Raw genomic sequence first — 22,709 nt, forward strand, 5'->3', positions numbered from 1 at the left:
GTGTGCTGAATATACGCGATGGCCGGATCAACATTCTGTCCAACGTTATATAACCAATCCAGGGGTTTTTCTGCATTGATCTTTTTTTTTTGGCGGCTGTCAAAGCCTTATTTTATCGGTGAGTGATGTAGAATAGAATGACTGCTGCACCTGACAGGGCGCGTACGAGAGAGAGCCCCGGCTGCGCGCGTAAACTCAGTCTTCAAACAACACGAGCGCTTCTTGCTCTCTCTCTCCCTTGTGCATATTAATCAAAATCTTTAAACATGATAGAAAAAGGGCGAAACACCAAAGTTTCACGCACGATCGCGCACTCACAGTCTTCAAACTACACGAGCATTGTCTTGCACTCTCACTCTCTCTCTCTCTCTCTCTCTCTCCCTCGTGCATATTAACCAAAATCATTAGACACGATATAAAAAGGGCAGAACGCCAAAGTTTTACGTGGAGCATTCAGAGATTTTTTTTTTCTCCGTGACAGGCTGCTGGCTCCCACTGTAAATTTTTTTTTTTGGAAAAGCACTCTCTGTATTAGCTTAAAGCCCTCAAGATAACATTGGTTACTGTATTCTTTCAATTGCTCTAAACAAGTATTTTGGGTGACCATTTTTATTGAATGCTAGACATCAAGTTGTTGTTATTTTCATCTGAAAGAAGAACTTTTTTTCAGTAAGCTAGGCCCTATGTGTTCAGTAAGCTTCTTTCAGTAAGCTATGTGTTTTCAAGGCTTCAAGGTTTTATTTAATGCTGTCTATATACAGGTGCAAAGTAATGCATTCTTAGTCAGTCTTTTATTTTGTAATTTTAAGAGCAATAAACATATATTGCAATGTTAAAGGGGGGGGTGAAATGCTATTTCATGCATACTGAGTTTTTTACACTGTTAAAGAGTTGGATTCCCATGCTAAACATGGACAAAGTTTCAAAAATTAAGTTGTACGTTGTACGTCCGGTTTGTCACAAGTTTCGGAAAGTTTTTTTCGAGTATGGCTCTGTGTGACGTTAGATGGAGCGGAATTTCCTTATATGGGTCCTAGGGCACGTCTGCCGGAAGAGCGCGCTCCCGTATAGCAGAGCACTGAGAGGCTGAGCACAGACAATCACTGATCAGAGCGAGAGCGTCGCGAAATGTCACAAAAGAAGTATGTTTTTGGTTGCCAGGGCAAGACAACCCTGCACAGATTACCAAAAGAGAAACAGCATTAAGGGACCAGTGGATGGAGTTTATTTTTACAGAGCATCAACGGAGTTGTGCAAGTGTTTTTGTTTGTTCCCTGCATTTCGAAGATGCTTGTTTTACAAACAAGGCCCAGTTTGACGCCGGATTTGCACATCGTTTATTTCTTAAGGATAATGCAGTCCCAACGAAAAAGGGTCACGATCATGTGTTGGAACCGCATGCGGTGAGTAAAACTGCTTAAAATATCTCTGCCTCCTTGTTAGTGCGTCCGCCTCCCATGCGGAGACCCGGGTCCGAGCCCCGCTCGGAGCGAGTCGTTGCTGCTGCTCAGAGATGTATAGTAACGAAGTAGAACTACTTCACTACTGTACTTAAGTACTAAAAGGCGGTATCTGTACTTTACTAGAGTATTATTTTTTTCTCCTACTTCCACTTTTACTCCGTTACATATTTTCGCTGAGTTTAAAACTTTTACTCCGATATTTTTTTTTATGTGCTGCATCGTTACTCGTTACAATTATAAAAATGTTACGAATCATTCCATTACAAACCACTGCCAGAACTGTAGATGGCAGGTTTGATGAAGCTGGCACATCATTGAGCGAATCAAGCGAGACTGCGCGTGCTGACTGAACTGCTGTGAAGAGAGAGATGAACACCAAGCCGAGCCAGATAATGACTCTGTGTGTTGGTCTGCTTCACGCTGAATCACACATGCGCAGTATCATTAGCTCCTCGGTTCACGAATCGGACGCGTCTGACAGAAACGGTTCTTGACTCGTGAACGAGTCATTATCTGGCTCAGCTCGGTGTTCATCTTCAGTTCTCTCTTCACAGCAGTTCAGTCAGTGTACTGTTTGAGTACATGAATTACTCCGGGATATTGGTTTGTTTTAACTCAGAGGGAGCGTCAGACACATTAAACAAGTTAACAGCTTAATTCATCTGTGGATTAATGCGTATTGGAGACGCGAACCGTTCAAAACGATTCAGTTCGATTTGGTGAACTGTTTCAAAAAGATCCGGTTACATCGAATGATTCGTTCGCGAACCGGATATCACAAACTGCTTTGTTTTTAACTGTCTAACAACAGACACGGAAGAGAAGACAATGCTGAATAAAGTCATAGTTTTTGCTATTTTTGGACCAAAATGTATTTTCGATGCTTCAAAAAATTCTAAATGACCCTCTGATGTCTTATGGGTTTGAAACAACATGAGGGTAAGTTATTAATGACATCATTTTGCAAATTGGGCTAACTAACCCAGTAACCGTTTTTTGTTTACAAGAAGTTACAGTCAAAGGAATTGTTATTGTCCTTTAGGTTAATCATTTGAAATAGTAAAAACAATATGTTCAAACTTTTGACTACTTTCTTTAATAGCTACATAACACAATACTTCTACTTTTACTTTCAGTACTTGAGTAGCAAATTTTAAAATAGACTACTTGCAATACTTAAGTACAAAAAATGTTGAATACTTTAGTACTTCTACTTAAGTGTGGTGCTTAAAGAGCACTTCAACTTCTACTCAAGTCACTTTTTTGATAGAGCACTTGTACTTTTACTCAAGTATGGGTCTCTAGTACTTTATACATCTCTGCTGCTGCTGCTCTCGTTCAGTTTCAGCCTTCACAGCTGTCACAGCTTCCAAACGCTCTCAACGCAAAAGCCTACTCGCGCTCGTGATTCTTTAGCTCCGCCCACACGTCACGCCTCCAGACGCTCGTGTTTTTCCGGGAAAAATCGGTACAGACTATCTTTCTCTTATGAATATAATAAAACTAAAGACTTTTTGGAGTTATGAAGGATGCAGTACTACTCTATAGGTACTCAAGATTAACAGGATATTGAGTGAAAACAAGCATTTCACCCCCCTTTAAGGAATTCATGTTTTTTTCATTCAGATATGTAAATCAACATGTATAAATTGTTAGTAGTCAATTAATGGAGAGATAATCGAAATCTAATCGGTCTGAAAAATTTAATCGTTAGATTAATCGATGCATCGAAAAAATAATCGATAGATTAATCGTTTAAAAAAATCCCATAAAATCGTTTATCCCAGCCCTACTGTACACAAAGACACATGCACACACACCACACACTGCCATTCTTTTCTAACAATACATGTGTTTATTATATTAAGTTTAGTAAGTGTTAATTAATAAGTTTTTATAATAAGTTTTTCCTTGCTGCATAAAAGTTCTTCCAAGAAAAATTATACCCAAGCTTTTGAATGGTATGAAAATATTACAAAATATTTCTGCTTATAAATAAATTCTGTTCTTATCAAATGATCTCTTAAATTATCTCAGTATCAAAGAATCCTTTTTTCCACATTGATAATACATACTTAAATTATAATAAATTTGTGTCCTGATGGCCATTCAGACATATCTACCACAGTATAAAAGATGTGAAATCTCTCTATCTACTGTCACACAGAATATACAACCCCGTCCTAAAACGAGGAAAGACGCAGGAGCCTTAAACATCTCTCATAAATTCAGCCAGTGAACTCATCTTCAGAGCGGATCCAGCAGAAGCAGACTGAAACCCCTGGAGAACCTTCCCCAGTCTCACTCATCAATGGTCGCTCTGGTTTTAACAGCTTTTTTTCAGCACGGTCTGGGCCACCATATGCTCTTTCATTATCCAGAGCATTCATTACACAGAGAGCCCGAGTGCTGCCTTCGTTAGGCCAGAGTTGAAAAGATGCTTGACTTTGGGTTGTCAGTGGCTTCAGGCTGATGAGGAGTCTGGCATTTACCAGGATGACTCAGTGGGAGACAAAAGGAAGGCCTTTCGTTCCCCAGGCCCGGCTTAATGACGTGTTTGGAGCAGGTAACTGGGAGGACAGAATGGCTTGTGGGAGGTTTCCATTCCTCCCATCTAAAGATGATGAAGATCATGGACCTAGTGGAACCATTGATGACGAATGTATTTATGACAAGGTGACAACAATTTCTTCAAGGAGTTATTGTTCTGGGGTGCGTCTCCCAAAACCATAGTTGCTAACTTTTAGTAACTTAGTTAGTAACTTTGTTGGTTGCAATGCAATTTCTCGTTGACACCAACTAAGTTGCTAACAGGTTAGCAACTATGGTTTTGGGAAACGCACCCCTGAGCATCAGCTAAATTCATCTTTGTTTTTCATCTTTGGAAACACATCAGAATTGTTGGGTCAGGTTTATCTCTGTTGACATATATCAAACTTAAGAGTGCAATATTGCAAAAAAAAAAAAAAATTTATATATATAAATCCACACCCGATTTACATGATTGGCCAACTGACCCTGTACACTCTCATTCATTTAATTCACGAACGATATGTATCAGTTCATTCAACTCTTTCACCTACGATAAGGGCGTATTCGTTCATCACTACATTCAACAAGTCACATGCTCCGTCACATATTGAGTAACTCTTTTTGACAGGATGAAACAGTTCACAGAGCTGTTCACGAGCTGTGTATGTGCTGCTAATAGCGCTGTTCTCGCGCGGTGCTGTGGGAGGAACTTCATTGAACGAGAAATTAGTCTTTTATTGTCTATGGTCAGTGGATTCCGTAAACGAGAACGATTGGTTCATCTAAAAGATTTGTTCACGAACGAACCATCATAGTCCAATTACCTATAGCCCATATTGATAAGGTTACGCTACGAAGGTCTAAGTAGCAACGTAACTTCCGTGATGTCCCCGATGCGCTGGGCGGATCGGGACGGGTCAATAAATTTTACTGTATTTGCGGGGCGGGCTGGGGCGGGCCAAATAGTTTCATAAAAGCGGGACCCGCGGGTTGGAAAAAACCCCGAACCGCGCATCACTACTAGACAGTATTTTGCTCAGTGTGCTTTTGTGGCAGGTTTAATGCCTGTCCTGGACCACAAACTCACCATTCACAATGCTTTTCCTTAAGTTCAGAAAAGCAAATTCATTCAGTAACACAACACCACTGCATGGTTCTGCTGTGGCTTTTTTAAAACTTCATTTTGATGCTCCCATTCTATTCACTACAAGTAACTTTGCAACTACATGTTAATTTATTGTACCATCCCTAACTCTAACCTAGTAAATACTCTAATTTTTACTACTACTTAAGATTTCCCCCCAGTGTTTCTGCTTTGTTGTTCCAATGAAAAAAAGAATGTTGAACAGGTATAAAAATGTAAGTTATATTGAGTGCAGTGTTAGTTCAGTCAGGCCTCGCAGGCATAGGCTGCGACCAGCTGATGCGGTCAGCTGTCAAATCATCCCAATCACTACCATTCTCCAATTAGACACGGGACATATATACGTGGCACTACTCGGTAAGTATGCTCAAATGGCTCAAATAGTTGTTGTCTCTTTGTTTAAGAACACTAAGGCTTTCAAATCTAAGCTGGCATGGACCTCACTGCTGAGAGACACCCATCTTCATAACCAAGCTACAGGATAGACGTCCCATTGCCACATCTATGCAATTACCACTGTTTGCTTTTAAAGACATTATTAAGTGTCTTAATTGTCATGTATTTCCAAGCTGATGGTTTCGGGGGTTAATGTTTAAGCTCTTGCATGTTCAATGAATTTGGGACCAGGAACCCCCATTAGGAACCATACCGCAAAGGTAAATTGTGTTCAGTGCCCCTGCACACAGTGAGAGCACAGGAACTAATGACACACCAGTCTCCATAATCCATCACATCACAATCATGACATTCACTTTAATGGAGAGCAAGACCAAAAAATGAAACCACATCAGCACTTCCAAACGTCATCAAGCTACTGTTCACATACATACAGCCTTCAGCAGTTATTTGGCTGAAAATATATAATGTGCACTCAGCTTGTCATTCCTACAAAATTATACCCTTATATCACTCTGAAGAAGTTTATTAAAGCTAAACTGTTTGATTTCACCACAATTAAAGGGAAGTAGAGGGCCCAAACCCTCCTGTAACATTGGGAATATCTCTGAGGACCTTATGTGTGTATGACAACATTTTAATCACCATGGAAACTGGATACCATCGAGGAAAGCAGCTAAGCATTATGCGCTCTATTCTTCCGCAAGTCTCTGTTTGCTGCTGCCTGGAGACTGCAGTTAGCAAGCAATGAATTAAATCCAGCCCCCTGTCAAAAAAAAATCCTTCAAACGATTATGCTAATTCACTCCTCATCCCACATTAGTCCTTATTAGGCCAATTATCCTGAATCTATTTTTAACCTCACTCACTTCAGCCACATGCACACACTAGAAACTAACACATTCTCTTTTTCAGCGAGAATAGCACTGCTAAAAAAACAGCAGTTCTGGCGAGGAAAGTCTGGAAGTAATTGGTGCTAAATAAAACAGTAGCAGGGGAGGACATGCTGAGTTGCTGCCTCATCTGGGCCCAGCTGGAGACGTCAGCATCTTCCCCCACTAAAGTCAAAGCCGGATTATTTTTGGGTTAAAACTCATCTGTGGTGCACATTCACGGCTCCAGTGGCTTACTGAGCTCAGCGGGTCTCAAAACAATAATGTCTCTATTTCACTGGCAGATATCTAGAACATTTCATTTGTGAAATACTTTGCAGGGATGCAATTCTGCTTCCAACTCCTATTTCGATTGCATAGTGATTTCTTTCAGGTCAGGAAGGAGAACCTCCCCAGTAAATACTGTATAAACTAAATAAGAAATCGACACAAGAACAACACTTTTATTGTTACATAAACAGAACTGCAAAAAAAAAAAAATGTTTTCAAACACTCTCCCTATATTTCACTGGTCAGACAAACAAATAGTCCCAACCAATCTTTTTTGAATTTGACAAAATTTAGGCTGGTTTGGGAGCAGTTTGGTGAAACCTTATATACATGCCTTCGGCTGTGAATTTTTTTACTAGATTTTGGAGAGCATTGGGGCTAGAAATCATCAATCTAATCTGCCAACACTAGCTGTGACATATCTCTTTAGAAGACTTAGATTAAACCGCTTTAGGTAAAAAATCTTTCAGGTTTAATTAAAAATAGCTTAATTTGTGTTTCAAACATAAAAGTTTTATTGGCTTGGACTAATATGAGGATGGGTAAATTATGACTGAATTTTTGGATATGTATAAACCGATAACACATGGATACATTTTAGTTAAGTTTAAGATTCTTTAAAAAGAGAACAGTTCATAATAGTAATTTGTTCATGAATTGGACTACACTTGTTGTGCTGTATGTTTGTTCTTGAGTGTAACCAGTGAGGACAATGCAAAAGAAACATGCATTAACTATTCATAGACTTTGTGGCACAGAATCACTCTTTCTCATCTCATTCAAATCAGACTAACAAGCTCACAACTCAAAGCATCATAACTAAAACACTGTTTTTGATATGACACTGCCCTCAACATGAGTGCAGGAAACACTGTAAGTATTTTAGCATGTCCACATCAATAAAAAGTCAAGACTGATGGACAGAAGTGTGTTTTCAGAGACACAGGGTGAAGTAAAAATGGAAAGAGATCTGCTGTATGTATGGTTTGATGTGTGGCAGTATCTCTTAATTGCTGAGGTGCCGCAAACTCCCATTTCAGAGGAGAAGATAACTCCACCATTAGCTGCATATTAAATCACACACAGGATGCAAATGTGTCATCTGTTTGAGCAAAAGAAAGCCTGTCTTTGCAACCCATTAGAATGAGCATCATTGTCATACGCTGGATTTAATCCACTGTGTACATACTGCATTGCTTCATAAGTCACATGAATATTAAACATCAATTAGGTTGAAAATCACAAAATAGCACTTTCAATTGCTCTTGCTTAGTGCTCTACATTAACCTTAAACAGCCAGTTGGGAAATCTGTCACGAGCCGAGACAACTCAAGACTCTTGAGTGTGGCGTGACTGAGGTTTCACATGATATAAGTCATCTAATATCATGTAAACTGTTTATATGATATTGTTGTGAAACCAGTCAATTGATTTCTCTATTGGGAAATAAACTGATTTATTAATAAAGTCTTGTAAAGGTGGTTCAATTGCATGGGTTTCATGTAAACTGGCACAGCGGGTTATTTCAATAAGATGATTTTTATAAGTTACTTCAAATCACATGTGGATCAAATGATGGAGAAAAAAAATACTTACGTAATTTGAGGCGAGATCTGGATGTAAGTAATCAATACCTGCAAGGTGATGGCACAATGGTACATTACAGGACAGTTAGTGTTTACATTGCACATTATCAAGCCTTTAAGTTTTAAGTAACTGGTCTATGTTTGCCAGATTTCACACACCGTCGTCCATGATGGCGATGGTAACACCTTTGCCGGTGAAGCCCATGGTCCAGGCTTCTGCCACGTTGAGATCCAGCCCTGGGGTCCCATCCGCTTGGCCTGTGTTTATCTAATTAAACAAAACCAAACCGTCACACAAGCAGAGCACCCAATGCGTTGGAAATGAGATGTTATGAGGGAGGTGGCGCAGGAAGGAAAATAAATGTCATACAGATATTACACTTGGCTGAAACCCTGCTGTGCAGTGTTTATAACTGACAAACAAAATTAAAGACTGTTCTCCCTGGCAAAGCAGACAGGGATGCCTGTCACGATTAGCCCTGGAGAAATAAGGAAGATATCAAGCGTGTTTTGATGCTGGCTCATGCAACAATGTTGATGGTGATGGCTAATGAGGAAAATGCTTTAAATGAAGAGTATCGGGGATCCTGGCTAATCCAATGCAATCAGTTCCAATGCTGAAGGTCACATCAAATGAAGACTTTACGAACTGTAATTACTTACAAGATACCACTGCTTGGTGAAAAGCGGGTCACTCATATTGACATCAAAGTTACTGATTTCTCTGTAGCCCCTCTTTTGACGGCCAAAACCCTCCTGAGGAAACACATTTTTCACCTGGAAAACAAAGCAAAGATGACTTTCATTGGATTTCAGCCTTCCAGGCTCACACTTCTTTACTTGAATTTCACATTTCATTCAACAAATTGTGTACCAAGAAATAAGCTAGCATGCACCAAAGTGCAGTTATAAGACCGCATGTCTTTGTGCTTTTTGTTTGTTTGTTTAATAAGGCAGTTATAACTAATGGATATCACCATATTTATCTAGTTGACTATATACTATACAAATTGCAAACATTTTGTATTCCAAGTTTTTTTATTAATATTTGTTTATGTTTAGATTTGCAAATGAGGTATTATCTTATTAAATAAGCACACATTTGAATAAAATGTTATATATAACCAGACAAATATAATGTGAACAAACCCCTCAATAAAAGCCTTCTGAATATAGTATATGAATGTCTGCGCTGCTGAAATGGAGGGGAAGTGTATTGTATCTGAAATCTACAGACACCAATAGAAGTGCAGTAAAATAAACACTTAAAAGTGTATTTTGGATGCTTTCATTCCACCAGGCTGACAACACTTTATGAAAAGCCAAATAGCCCACAATCTCAAAACTGACCAGTACATGAAAAAAACAATGTGTTTTTTCTTTCCTTGTATTGAGAAAATTCATTAAGTAGAGTCCCTATATAGACCCCAAGCTAGTTGGAAAGCCGGTTGGGAAGACCAGGATCCAAAACACAACATCTGCTGGTGATCAGCCATGAAGTCTCATCAGGCGAGCACAGCACAATATTCACAGCCTGTAGAGGCTCAGAGTGCAGGATTACTCATGGCTGGACGGTTGTCCTTTAAAGCAGCTTCACAGCGTGACCTTTCACCTCAGCTGCAGCAGAAGCCACTGAAGCCCACCACTGTAAAACATGACGTCAGCCATTGCTCACATACAAAGAAAACCCCACTGACACTCACACATTAGCATGTGCGCTCGCCACAGATGACAGATCAAAGTCTGCACTTGATTTATTCATCTTTATTTTCACAGCCATTTTGATTGTTAATATAGATTTTGATCTTAGTTGCATCTCCAAGACAAACTAATTAGAGAACATTTTCATGCTCAAAACACTGATAGCTAGTGTTTGCATATTTAATTTCATTCTGTGACCTACAGATCTGTGTACTAGTGTTAAATGCTACTGTTCTTGATTGCATTGGTAATATTTCTAACAGATAATAACATGATGATTTGTGCATTTGCCTTACCGAATGTTGTATCCAGTCAGCAGTAACCTGTCCGTGGGATTTTTTTGATAACTTACATGCTTCTAGCAAAATGATAAAACATGTTTTAATTTTCTTCTATACTCATAACTGATGTGTAATAAAATAATGTTTTATAGCAAAAAAAATGTGTGCATGTCCAAACTCATGTTGGAATAAATCTGTTTATTGAGCACAATATGTGGCAAATTATTGTTTTTACTTCGGACCTTTACATCCATTCAAATATCATTAATAAAACCAAAACCCTAACAACGAATACACAAAGCTGACTGTGAGATCATACATAAGTCTTAGTCGTGCAAATAAACGGCAGCAGCAGGAGACGCAGGAGAGGTCAGAACTATTTGACCCCATTGATCCAGTGTGAGAGTCAATCAACAGATGCAATACTCATTCAGTCTCTCAGATTCAGTCATTCAGTCAGCTTGTCTCTTATAACTGATGTATCTGCAAGTAAGGGTCATGCTTAGATACATAAAGCATACTGGGAAAAATAGAAAACTAGTTTTAAATATCAAAACAAATTGGAAAGAACCTCTCAAATACAGAACCATGTGGTAAAACAATTATGAGCGATAGAAAGTTATTTCTAATACATTACTGATAAATATGATTTAAGATTATGCTGAATGTATGTCATATCTTAATATAGATTATTTAAAGTAATAACCCAAACTACAAACACAGTACAGTAATCTGGGCGACTGTCACACTCCGCAGTGCTTGGACTGTTTTCAGTTTGCACTGTTCCCACAGTTGAGTTTGTTGGCATGGTTTCAGATTGGTTGTCATTTTGTTCAGGTGTGTATCATTAATAACCCTTGTTTTCTCAGTGTATTTAAGTTCATGTCTTGCTCTCTTCATATGTTGTGTATTGTTAATGCTTGTGCTTTGGTTGTCACTCTGTATCTGAATTTACCTGTGTACTATTAAAGACTGCTTGGATTACCTAACGTCTTCCTCGTCACACAGATGCTTTGTGCAAACAGAGCTGTGACATAATACCCAACCTAGAAAGTGGTTAGCGGTGAAGACTTTTTCTTTTCTTTTGTGTGCTTTTTTTTTTTTTTTTTTTACTTTGTTTTCATCTTGGACATCCCTGCTGTTCACCTGATATGTTCACCAGCAGACAACAACGCAAGCCCCACTTCAACCCAGTGCCAAGCACTGCCCCACTGCAAGGAGCGACTGCATGAGCCTCAAGCAGAAAGGGCACCTCAGCCACGATGTTGGAGCCAACATCAGGAGAAGGGATTGAGCCTAACACCAGCCTGAGGGGACCCCATGTGTCCAGGTGTATGAGCTGCGGCACAATCCATGACCGTGAGAGTCCTCATGTAGTATGAGGGTATGGAAGCACTTTTTAAATAATTGTGACGAGTGGGGCGGGGCCGAGAGACGTGGGCACGAGGAGTGAGGCCAGGTGTAGTGATTGGAGATGAGCTGCACCTGTGACCCACCACCTGTCTCGAGTCCCACGGTCGTCGCTCCAGTTTTATATCCCTCCATCTCCTACGTGGGACTCGAGACAGGTGGTGGGGCGCAGGTGTAGCTCATCTCCAATCTTGAAAGAATTCCTTGACTTCACCCATCAGTCAGACTTCCCGGAGGACTGTTTTGTTCGTTATTTTTCACGGGACTCAACACCATGGTTTTGGCATTGTCCTTCAGTCTCCCCTTCAGCCCTCAACCCCTCCTGCACTCATCTCTGTATACCATCAGCCTCCTCTCAGTTTGTGTTAACACCTCTGGTCTGCTGAGCTCTGCCTTCGGCCTCTGAGTGCTCCCTTCCACCTCGACCCCTCGTCCTGACTCCTACGCCTGCTCTTCGTCCACCCTTGATGTTATCAGAGAACATCAGACATTCAGACATTCCTCCATCTAAGCCTGGTTCCTGCCTCCTTCTTCCAAATCTATGAAAGTTTGTTACAGGAGGTTTCTCCATCACTACAATCATCTCAGCTCAAGTGTTGTCACAGAGCGCAGTGTATTGATCTGTTTCTTGTTTTTGTGCTCCGCTCATTCACACACTCCTCTCTGGCTCTTTACACTGAGACTCTGCTGATCTTTGCTTTGCTCTTCATTTGGACAGTCTCTCCCTTTCTGTCCAGGTTAGATGTTACATAACAGCGTTCTTCATTATGCTGCTGAATGTCTCTCTGAAGTCGACATGACTGTCTACGATCTCTTTTCCTTTAGGATTTCTGAATCTAGTTATTACAAGGAATTTCGCCCTTTATGATGTCATACAAGGCCATACTTGAAAAAAAAAAAGTTTCCTTAAGGACTATTCGGCACAGTCATAAAATCATTTCATTTAAACTTTGGCCATGTTTAGCATGAGAATCCAACTATTTAACAGTGTAAATAACTCAGAATGCATGAAATGACTTTAGTCCTCCCCTTTAAACTCACACTAGACTGAAGTCATTCATGTTCTTTGATAATGTAAATATTCTTTGCTCGCTTTTTTTATTAAATTATGATCACGTAATATACAAATTAATTAATATATAAAAAATATTTTGTAACATGACAACCATATCTGGTACTTATGTTAGCCTTTTTCCTCCAATGGAAAAAAAAGTGAGTTTACATCTCACAGTTCTGACTTTTTTCTCAGAATTCGGACTAATTCTGACCTGTTCTCTCAATTGCAAGTTATACAGTATTTTTTTTCTCCTCATAATTGGACTTGTTAATCATGCTAGTGACACGCGAATCATGCTACAAACATGCTAGCAACATGCTAGTAGCTTGCTAGTCATGCTAACAACATGCTAGTAATTTTGCAAATCATGTTAGCAACATGGTATTAGTAGTTTGGTCAGTTTGCACTGTTCTCATAGTAGAGTTTGTTGGCATGGTTTCAGATTGGTTAGGTGTTCAGGTGTATCATTAATTACCCTTGTTTCTCTGTGTATTTATGTTCATGTCTTGCACTCTTCAGTTGTAAGGTATTGTTAACGCTTGTGCTTTGGTTGTATATTTCAAGTAACCATTTTTAATTACCGTGGTATAAACCAGCTTTCCTCAGATATCTTGGAGAAATATATATCATGATATTACAGTGATAAAAAATGACTCACACTGTGATATGAGATTTTGGTCATTGAGCAAACGTCTGTCCAATTTAGAGCATGTGCTTCTTTGTGCAAAAGAAGGAAATCCAGCTCTGCAAGGATTCAAGGACATGATAATTGAGTTGTAAGAGTTTGAGCTGAAAGGAGGGAAAGTGACAGGTACAAGTGCTGTTCTCTGGATTAAATTGGCTTCATGGGTTTATTGGTTGGTTATCTCTATCGTTAAGATTCACAATTTTGCAGAACAATTTCTACACTACTGTATATCAGTACTGAAGTACACATTACCTTTCATTTACCAATTTTGCAATCAGTCGCATTGTGTTTTACCATCCGTGAGCCCAAAAAAAAATCTCATTTTAACACTGATTTCTGATGTTTCTTGATTGAGAGAGCAGAACAGCAGAGACACATTCAGACATATGCTGGTTAACCCTATGTGCTCTGGATGTGCTGGTGTTTCCAGTGGGATGGCACTCAGAACAGCCCGTCTTATATACTCACATCTCACACACTCATGACTCAGATTATGCTGCTTCTCAAAATGGCACCCTACTCTTCATATGTACATGACTATGAGTACCTTCCCTTTCTTTTGCAGCCAGATTTTCATGTTGTTATGTTTCACCCAAGGCAAATTTAAATAAGAATAATAATAAAAGTTAAATAAATACGATAGAAAAACAAGTACCAGATTTGCATTCCATAAAGAAAATACAAGCATTTCCAAGATAGCAACAGTAAGTCCACAATGTCTTGCATGTTGCTAGCATTGTTTTTAGCATGATAAGCAAGTTACTGTACTTGCATGTCACAAGCATGATTGGCAAGCTACTATCATGTTGTTAATATGATTGCACGATTCGCATGATTAGCATATCACTAGCATGATTAGCAAATTATTAGCATGTTGTTAGCATGATTAGCAAGTTACTACCATGTTGCTAACATGATTTGCAAAGTTACTAGCATGTTTCTAACATGTTTAGCATGTCACTAGCATGATTAATCAGTCCATCAGTTCTGAGGGGAAAACAATCTTACAATTGCAAGTTTATAATAGTTCTGACTGTAAAACTTGCAATTGCGAGAAAAAGTCAGAATTAGTCAGACCATCCATGAAATTCTGAGAAAGAAAGTCAGAACTGTGAGGCGTAAACTCACAATTGCAAGGGGAAAAAAGCAACTACACTTTTACTTTTTTTATTCATTGGTGGAAACAGGCTAACATAAGTACCAGATATGGGTGTCAAATCATAAAATATTTTTAATAATAATGAATTTGTATATAACATAATTTAATAAAAACTTTGTGGGCCCTATCATACACTAGCGCAGCGCAGGTGTGTTTGCTAGTTTCAGTCCAGCGACGTTCGCATTTTCCCGTCCAGCGCCAAGTCGTTTAGCTGAAAATAGACTGCGCCACAGACCAACTCAAACCTAGTATAAAGTCACAAAAAGTCAATAGCACAATAATTGGTTATAATGTGCAACACTGCAAAAACAAGTAAAAAGAAATTTGATGCATCACTAGCAGATCTAAATGTAATCCCGCAATCAACACTTTTCAGTTTCATCCTTAATAGGTTTAGTTTAATTGTACAGGGTCATATTTGTCCAATTTGATGACATTTTTTGTCCAAATCCCCCATTAGTTTCAGACCCCATGGCCAGGAGAAGGCTTAGCCCTGCCCAGCCTTTTACATACACTCTGCCTATAAACCAATGGCTTACTTCTAAATGAGGGCAAAGTGAATGTTATGACCCTCAACACACATTCCTGGTCTTAAAGATCAGTACAGATCAGTAGTGCACATCTGCGTTATCCTCATCATCACTTGATTCAGATATCCTAAAGGAAAACAGATCATAGACAGTCATGTTGACTTCAGAGAGACATTCAGCAGCATAACGAAGAACGCTGTTATGTAACATCTAACCTGGACAGAAAGGGAGAGACTGTCCAAATGAAGAGCAAAGCAAACATCAGCAGAGTCTCAGTGTAAAGAGCCAGAGAGGAGTGTGTGAATGAGCAGAGCACAAAAACAAGAAACAGATCAATACACTGCGCTCTGAGACAACACTTGAGCTGAGATGATTGTAGTGATGGAGAAACCTCCCCTTCATCTGTAAGCACTGATACTGAAGGGCCTTCCAGGGTCAAACCGAAGGCTCTTTGTGTGAATGTGAATGAGCTCCTAAAGCTGTCACACTGTTGAGGTAAACCCAACACAGACGGCTAAAGCACTGTTTCTACTTCTCCAGGTTTCTGATTTCCTGATTGGTCATTAGGTGGCGATCCAGCATTGTTCGAAGTTAAACAAAAATGTCCTTAATGTTGTCAGTAATTATTTTACAATTAAATGCATAGGCTCTACAATATACAAAATCAATGAAACAAAGCTGTCTGTTTCGCTTTCTGAACATCTCTTTGGTCAATGCACAAACCAACAAAAGTGTTAATTCCTATTGTATCTGAATATATTTTGAAAAAAGTTTGGGTCGTATTTTCCTTTACATTCTGTGGTTGTGTTCATGGCTGAGTCTGTCTGAGTGTTTGAGTCATTTGTTGTTGTTTGTTTGATTGGACACACAGTTAGTCATACTTTTCTATTATTTGCATTTGCAAAAGCATCTTCCTGCTGTCCATGAGCTGATATCCATTTTAAGGTTTCGGCCCATCAGTGAGAACCGCTGAGCTAAAGCACATCACAGTCTGTTAATGAGACGCGCGCATCGTTTGTCAAGATGATGCATGGATTGAATGTGATAGGTCTGTCACTTCTGAATTTATTACCCTGGTTGTTGGAACAGCCTTTAATTGAATCCAAACTCAGATTAGGGAAGTTATCAGACATCATCTGTGCAATAGATGGAATAATGGGATTTCTTTTGCATTAGAGTGAATGCATGTATAAATTCAGGGGCATTAGTTAGTGGAGACAATTTTCTTTCTTGTGTAACACTGATTTTATGACATCTCGCGGTCATCGTGTGATTTATTTTGGGAGATGATAATCAATCAGGAGAAAATGCTGGGTCAGACTTGATTTTACCCATCAGGACATCAGTGGATATTTAAGAGAGGCCATTGGTCAGGTGGTTGGAGGTGGTGCTTGATTTCATCCAAAACTTTTGATAATGCCTTTTTTCCCCCATTTAATGTGAATGGATGAGTTAACACACTCAGCCCTGATGAGCAGACTAATAAATAATTCAACTCTTCAAGCCCGATTGAAAACCACAGTTGAACATTAATAGCTGTTTCGTTATTAAAAGTGCTGAAAGTGAACAGATCCTCTCATGTGAGTGCAAATCAGTGCTGTAGCCGCTCACAGGATAGTGGAGGTTGATTCTAGCCTTAAATCTTACAGACTGAAATCTTCCCATGTTCTGTCTCAACAAAAAAAAACATGGTTCATTTATTTTTATGAACAAATAGCTCTCCAGCCAAATAGTAGCTCCAGACAGATTGGAAACCAAAACTGTGTTTAAATGGGTGACATTTACATTTATCAGATACTTTTATCCAGAACAACTTACAGTGCATTCAGGCTTTTTTATCAGCATGTGTGTTCCCTGGGATTGAACCCATGATGTTTTGTGCAGCTAGCACAATACTGAATATTTCACTTTTTGTGTCTGTGAAATAACCAGCACTTATTGGATGGAGTCTGCACACTTTTTGTTCAGCCGTTCACATCATAACATAAAGACAAATACGTCTCTGTTACTATATTCTATATTTTAGCGCACCTAGAGCACCATCAGCAACTAAGATTTTTCACAATGTCACCTCAGTCAAACTGCGTGATGTCATAATACCTGATAAAATACCACTCAAGCATCAAGGCAAGGTACGAGCCAAAACAGAGTCATCCGGTGACTGACATGTTAGCCTTTAACTTCTACAGACAATGGCTCTGGCATCAGATCGGCCATTGTTTTCCAGTGCCAGGGCTAGTTTCTATGGGAACAAACACACGGTGAGTTTCTGGTCTTACCCGGTGATCCTTCGCCAGGCGCCGGTGCTGCTGAAGGCTGCGTTTCCTCCTGGATTTAGGGATTTCCCCTGGGTAGAAATGAAATAGTCCTTCGCCAAAAGGTAGCTGCAATTAAATGCACCTCGATTAGAAGAGCAGCAGAGGTTCGACTCTTAAAATGTGTGGAATGTGATTATGGAATGTTTTCCCCAAATATAACTGATAATGTTGAAGGGTTAGTTCACCTAAATTCTGTCATTAATTACTCACCCTTGTGTCGTTCCAAATCTGTAAGACCTCTGTCTTGCTGTAGTTTAAACTATAACTCTGTAGTTTTAATTAAATATAATATTTAATTAACCTTTTGGAGTAATGAATTTTAATTATTTTTATTTGTTCTACTCGTTCCCCTACTTCAGGGGGACAAAGCCATTTCCTGTTCTATGAGACTTGCCATGTTCATGAAAAGAAAAAGAAGCACTGATAGTCAATTCTGATGGAGGAACTGAAGTCAAGTAAGTGAAGAGCTGCAGACTCTCCAGGAAAACGACCAGAGGCTCCGTCTCAGTTCAGTGTTTATTAAGGTGAGCCTTTCTTGAGTAAAGAAAGCAGACAATTACATCATTCACAGAGAGCATGTACTGGCTCGGACAAAGTGTGTGTGAATTACGAGGACAAAATCCCTCCCAAAAACAATAAAAAAAATAAAAAGTCAATAAGCCACACACATGATATTCAGTCAGGTGTTGGCCACACATGAAGCAGCTCTGTTCCCCTTCAGCGAGAGCTGGAGCAGCCATGCTTTGACATTTGACAAGGCTGATTTGTCAGGCTAATCAAGTCTTCTGTTCGGTGATAAACAGCCCTTCGTGGAGATGGTATGAATAAATACGGCGATGTCAGATGAAAAATATATTTACTAGAGTCATTCTCAGTCATTTTCTTACTGCTCATAGCACTTATGCAACTGAAAAGAATAACAGTAGCATAAGCCATGCTATTTTCTGCAATTCTGAGGGGGTTTTGTTTTTAATTTGAATATTTCTATTGTACTCCGAACAAGAATCTGGGATTCATTTGACTTTTAAAAATCCACAATCTGATGATGCTGTTTTCATGATTACCTGAATGTCTGTAGATCTCCAATCTCCTAGTTTCACACTAGTCAAATGATGCAGGCTTTCTATTGAAATCATAACCAATCCAATGGATTCTTATCACGTCAAATATGAGCAAAAATCCCACTGGATAAACTGTCATTCCTGTTTTCACAAGTATTATTATAATAATAAGGATTTATTTATTTATTTATTACGTGTTCTTATTTATCCCTGTAGGATTTGTCAGTCCCAGCAGGAATCATGTGCACTTTCCTTTGAGATTTTCTCATGGAAAGCCTAATGATTTATCTGACCTTGTACAGTTGACTTTGTAAACTGACATAGGGTAACATGAGCAACTGTATTCACCAACTTCTGAGCTATTATTTTGCTGAATGAATGTGGCACTTCATTCCAGTTGCTTTGTTTGAGTTGTACACAAGAACACCTTGTACTCAGATTGATATGATTGATATATATGTGATTGCTTTATCGTAAAAGTCTGAAACAAACATGCATTCATCAAAGTGGCAGTTTTGAAGGCGTTCTGCTGTGCATACTTCTACTTACCTTCCTTGTGCTCCCAAAGCCATGCTCCCGGGCAAGTTGATGAGCATCTTCATTCGTCCCCTCGTGCAACTGGACCAGAAAATGCTCGGTAAAGATGACCTCCTCGTCTGCAGCAGCTATGAGCACCAGTGCATTGAGCAGGACGAGAGCCACCGCTGTCCCATCTCTACAGAATCCAAGCATCGTGCTGTTTTCTGTCTTCGCCGTGCTGTTTGTGAGTGAACGCTGTCTACCGGAGGTCACTGTGAACGCTGGAGCTCTTCAGCAGGGCTCGTCAGGACGCATCTCCTCAGTCATCGGTGGATGAGGCGCGCGAATTCGGACCGTGCGTCGATCGATTCCGTGTTTGTGTGTTGGACCGAATCTGCATTTTCAGCCTCCCTTTAATCTATAATTCATCGGCATAAACGTGAGGCTCGTTTGCATGTGACGTTCCTCGGAAAGATGCCCAATAAGCAGAAGCGGGTGTGGCTGCTGGCCCCTCTCCCTCCCTCAGAAGTGTGGATGAAGTAGTGCACTTTCAGCACCATGGAGAATTCCTCCACCCGACTCCGGTTAGTTTACCCTGCTCGGATTCGCAGGGATCCAGACTAGTTCAGATGAGCTTGATTACCACGGAAAATAATTGTCTCTCGTTCCTCAGTTTGTAAAGAGGCTTCAAAACAAATGCAGCTCGTAATTTTGTTATAGTGCTTATTGGCTAATTTCATCGCAGAAAAGTGTGTTTTTGAGCTGTAAATCGCCAATTTAGGGGTGTGATTACAAAATCCAGACTTTTGAATTTGCAGTTTCGCGATGTATTTTTTTTCTCTCTCTCTATTTGCTGTATGTAAACGATGCTTTTTAATATCCTTGCACGTATCGCGCTAAAGTTACTTGCATAAGGTCGACATCTAGCTTCACATGTCAACCAGTTCCAAACTTTCGAAGTTTAACTTTACCCCAGCTACAAAAATTTGCTACTTTTCTCATAATTAAGTCAAACCGTCGAGTTAATAATAATTATAATCAAAATAATAACGTTTTTCTTGTTTATGTGTATTTTAGAAAATACAACTTAAACGATGTTCAAGTGTACATAAAACATCATAATTAAGAAGTAATGAGCCTATTTTCCCTAGTTTTTGACACTCTGTTTTTATAGGTGGGGCTTCACACACAGACAAAAATAATAATAATAATAATAATAATAATAATAATAATAATAAAAGGGGGTGGAGCTAAAGAGGCAGTGATGTAGAAGTAGGTGTTGATTTTCAGCAGAGGCGGTCTTTCATTGCACTATGACGTCATAAGTTTAATTTTAATGAACTAACAATCTATAAGCACATTTTTACACCACATCAGTATTTTCTGTGAAATAATAGATATACCTTGTATTAAAAAGAAAAAAATAATCTATCTGTCATAAATCAGACATGGTATGACAGTAACACTTAGAATAGACATTTAACAGCAGACAGGGTAAAAGGGGCAAAACACACTCTAAATACTCAACTTAACGAGGGAAGTAACGAGACACACCTGAGATCAATAAACACAATAAAAAACAAGGGAAAACTAGGTCAAAAAGAGCACATGGGGAGAATATATATATATATATATATATATATATATATATGTATGCATTGTTATTCACTGAAAATCTGGCCCACCACTTAAGCTCTCAGGTCATTTAGCCTTTAAAGCCTAGATTGCTTACATTGCAGCTATGACATCAAATGTCACTGGATCTCACATGCCTCCTAATAACATTCCATATTTGATCTGAGGGAAACAGAAATCCCACCTCTCCCTGACATTCCAGGAGTCTCCCAACTATCGTATGCAATATCTCAGAAATCGAGTGTGAGAATCTCTGTCTCCACCTGGTATTAAGATGTGTTTTTTATACTATATATTAAATAACTGTGCCTTAACCAGGCACTTTGTAATGAGTTAAATTGTGCATCCTTACTCTCACACTCAAAAGCTTTAGCAGTAAACAGTTAAAAATGCCTTTTTAAAAAGTACTATTTAAAATAAAATAAAAAAGGAATAATTGACGCTTCCAAGCAGTGGCATATATATTGCTATATGACTGCATCTTAAAATAAGTCTACTGTCTTCATAAATGTACATTGGACAGGGGAGCAAGTTATTAGCCCAATTTTGATCAAAGATTTCCAAAACAAGCATTTGTTTGCCTTGGAATAATATGCACAGATAAATTGTGAATAACAATCAGGAACATGTCTTAAGATTTCATGCTGGTTTGGCTTCATTCAGAGTCATGAAGGCGATGAAGGGCTAAACATCCATCATCTTCACTGACCGACTCCACTGACATCCATTCAGCGCCGAAGGCTTCTTTTCACAGAACACGCATAACTAACAACAATTAGAAATCAAACACAAGGTCAAGGGGATAGCATGTACAAACATGAGCTGTCCCCTGTTGCTCATCCGAACTCTACTGTACTGGCAAAACCTCACCATCATACTGTCTTCAAGGGAAAGAACACAAAGCTTTGTTTCTTCTTTATATTTCAATTATTTGTATGGACAGACTAATACATATTTGAATACATATTTGAGTGTTTTAATTATTTCTAGCAATCTAATTGCAAAATTTTTCTAGAAACTAGAAATACAGCAATGTATCAAAATGAACAATGCTTAATGGAAATATTAATGTGTGTATATTTGCATGATCTATTCACTGGTTATAAATTTTAAATACAATTTTGTTAAAAAAAATTCTGGGCAATTAATGACTAAGTTGGGCAATTTTCTGACCAATTGATGAATCCCTTTCTGAAGGCTTTCTCCTGAGGATCTATAACATCGATAATCAGAGACCCAACAGAAAATAAATAAGACATTTTGCTTACAATGTCAAATAATGTCTTCTTGTGCTTATATGCCATGAAGACTGAAAATCGTTTCAAAGCAGTGCAATCTTTTTAATGACTTTATAGTCTCAAACTCAACACATGTGATGTGCATGACTGTAAAGGTGGTTCATTGATTGTTTAGTGCACGAGGAGGCTGTCTGCTAATGAGCCCATCTCACTCACATTCTCACTCCATATGCAGCTCCGCTTCATTACCGTACACCGCTGCTCCAGATATTATGTTGGTAAATCATGCATGTGTCCTCGTATTACAATAACAGTAGGAACAACAGAGCGATTGTAAATCACACTTTTTTTTCATGCTTTATTACACAGACAAAAAAAAACATGGCACAGTACAGTAAAGGGAACATTGTCTGCACATTCTTTTATCTTGTCCCCACATTTGACTCTGAATGATAAACAAAACAGTACAGGTAAAGAGAAAAAAAAAGGTTCATTCAGAAAAGAACTACACGAACAATACATAACCTCCCCCCACCCATAAACCCTCAGGAGGATTAACAAGAAACTGCAATATTAATAATAATAATAATAATAATAATAATAATAATAATAATACATGTATATAATAATATTTAAAATGCATACAATAACAATAAAAATAGACAAAAGTGCATACATGCAAAACATATAACCATGCATACATAAGTATGCCTACATGCATGCTAACAAATAACCATACTGTCCTGTGCATAGATACAAACATGCTCACACACTGAACATACTAGTCAGAGAATCAAAGAAATTCACAATGGGGTTCCAAGTTTTGTC

At 38.8% G+C, this 22,709-nt stretch overlaps 1 protein-coding gene across 1 annotated transcript in view; it reads right to left on the reverse strand.

The window, feature by feature from the left end:
• LOC128026550 (neuroendocrine convertase 2) overlaps positions 1-19,598 on the reverse strand; it is a 48,525-nt gene extending 28,927 nt beyond the window's left edge. The window contains exons 1-5 of the mRNA XM_052613813.1: positions 19,039-19,598; positions 17,390-17,494; positions 8,948-9,061; positions 8,444-8,552; positions 8,295-8,332 (exon numbers count right to left, since the gene is read on the reverse strand). Of these exons, the coding sequence (XP_052469773.1) occupies positions 8,295-8,332; positions 8,444-8,552; positions 8,948-9,061; positions 17,390-17,494; positions 19,039-19,221 (549 nt within the window). The 5' untranslated portion in view covers positions 19,222-19,598. The remainder of the gene's footprint in view (positions 1-8,294; positions 8,333-8,443; positions 8,553-8,947; positions 9,062-17,389; positions 17,495-19,038) is intronic.
• Positions 19,599-22,709: the final 3,111 nt, after the last annotated feature.

This window comes from Carassius gibelio, chromosome A13, assembly GCF_023724105.1.
Source record: "Carassius gibelio isolate Cgi1373 ecotype wild population from Czech Republic chromosome A13, carGib1.2-hapl.c, whole genome shotgun sequence".
In the NCBI taxonomy this organism is placed as follows: Eukaryota; Metazoa; Chordata; class Actinopteri; order Cypriniformes; family Cyprinidae; genus Carassius; species Carassius gibelio.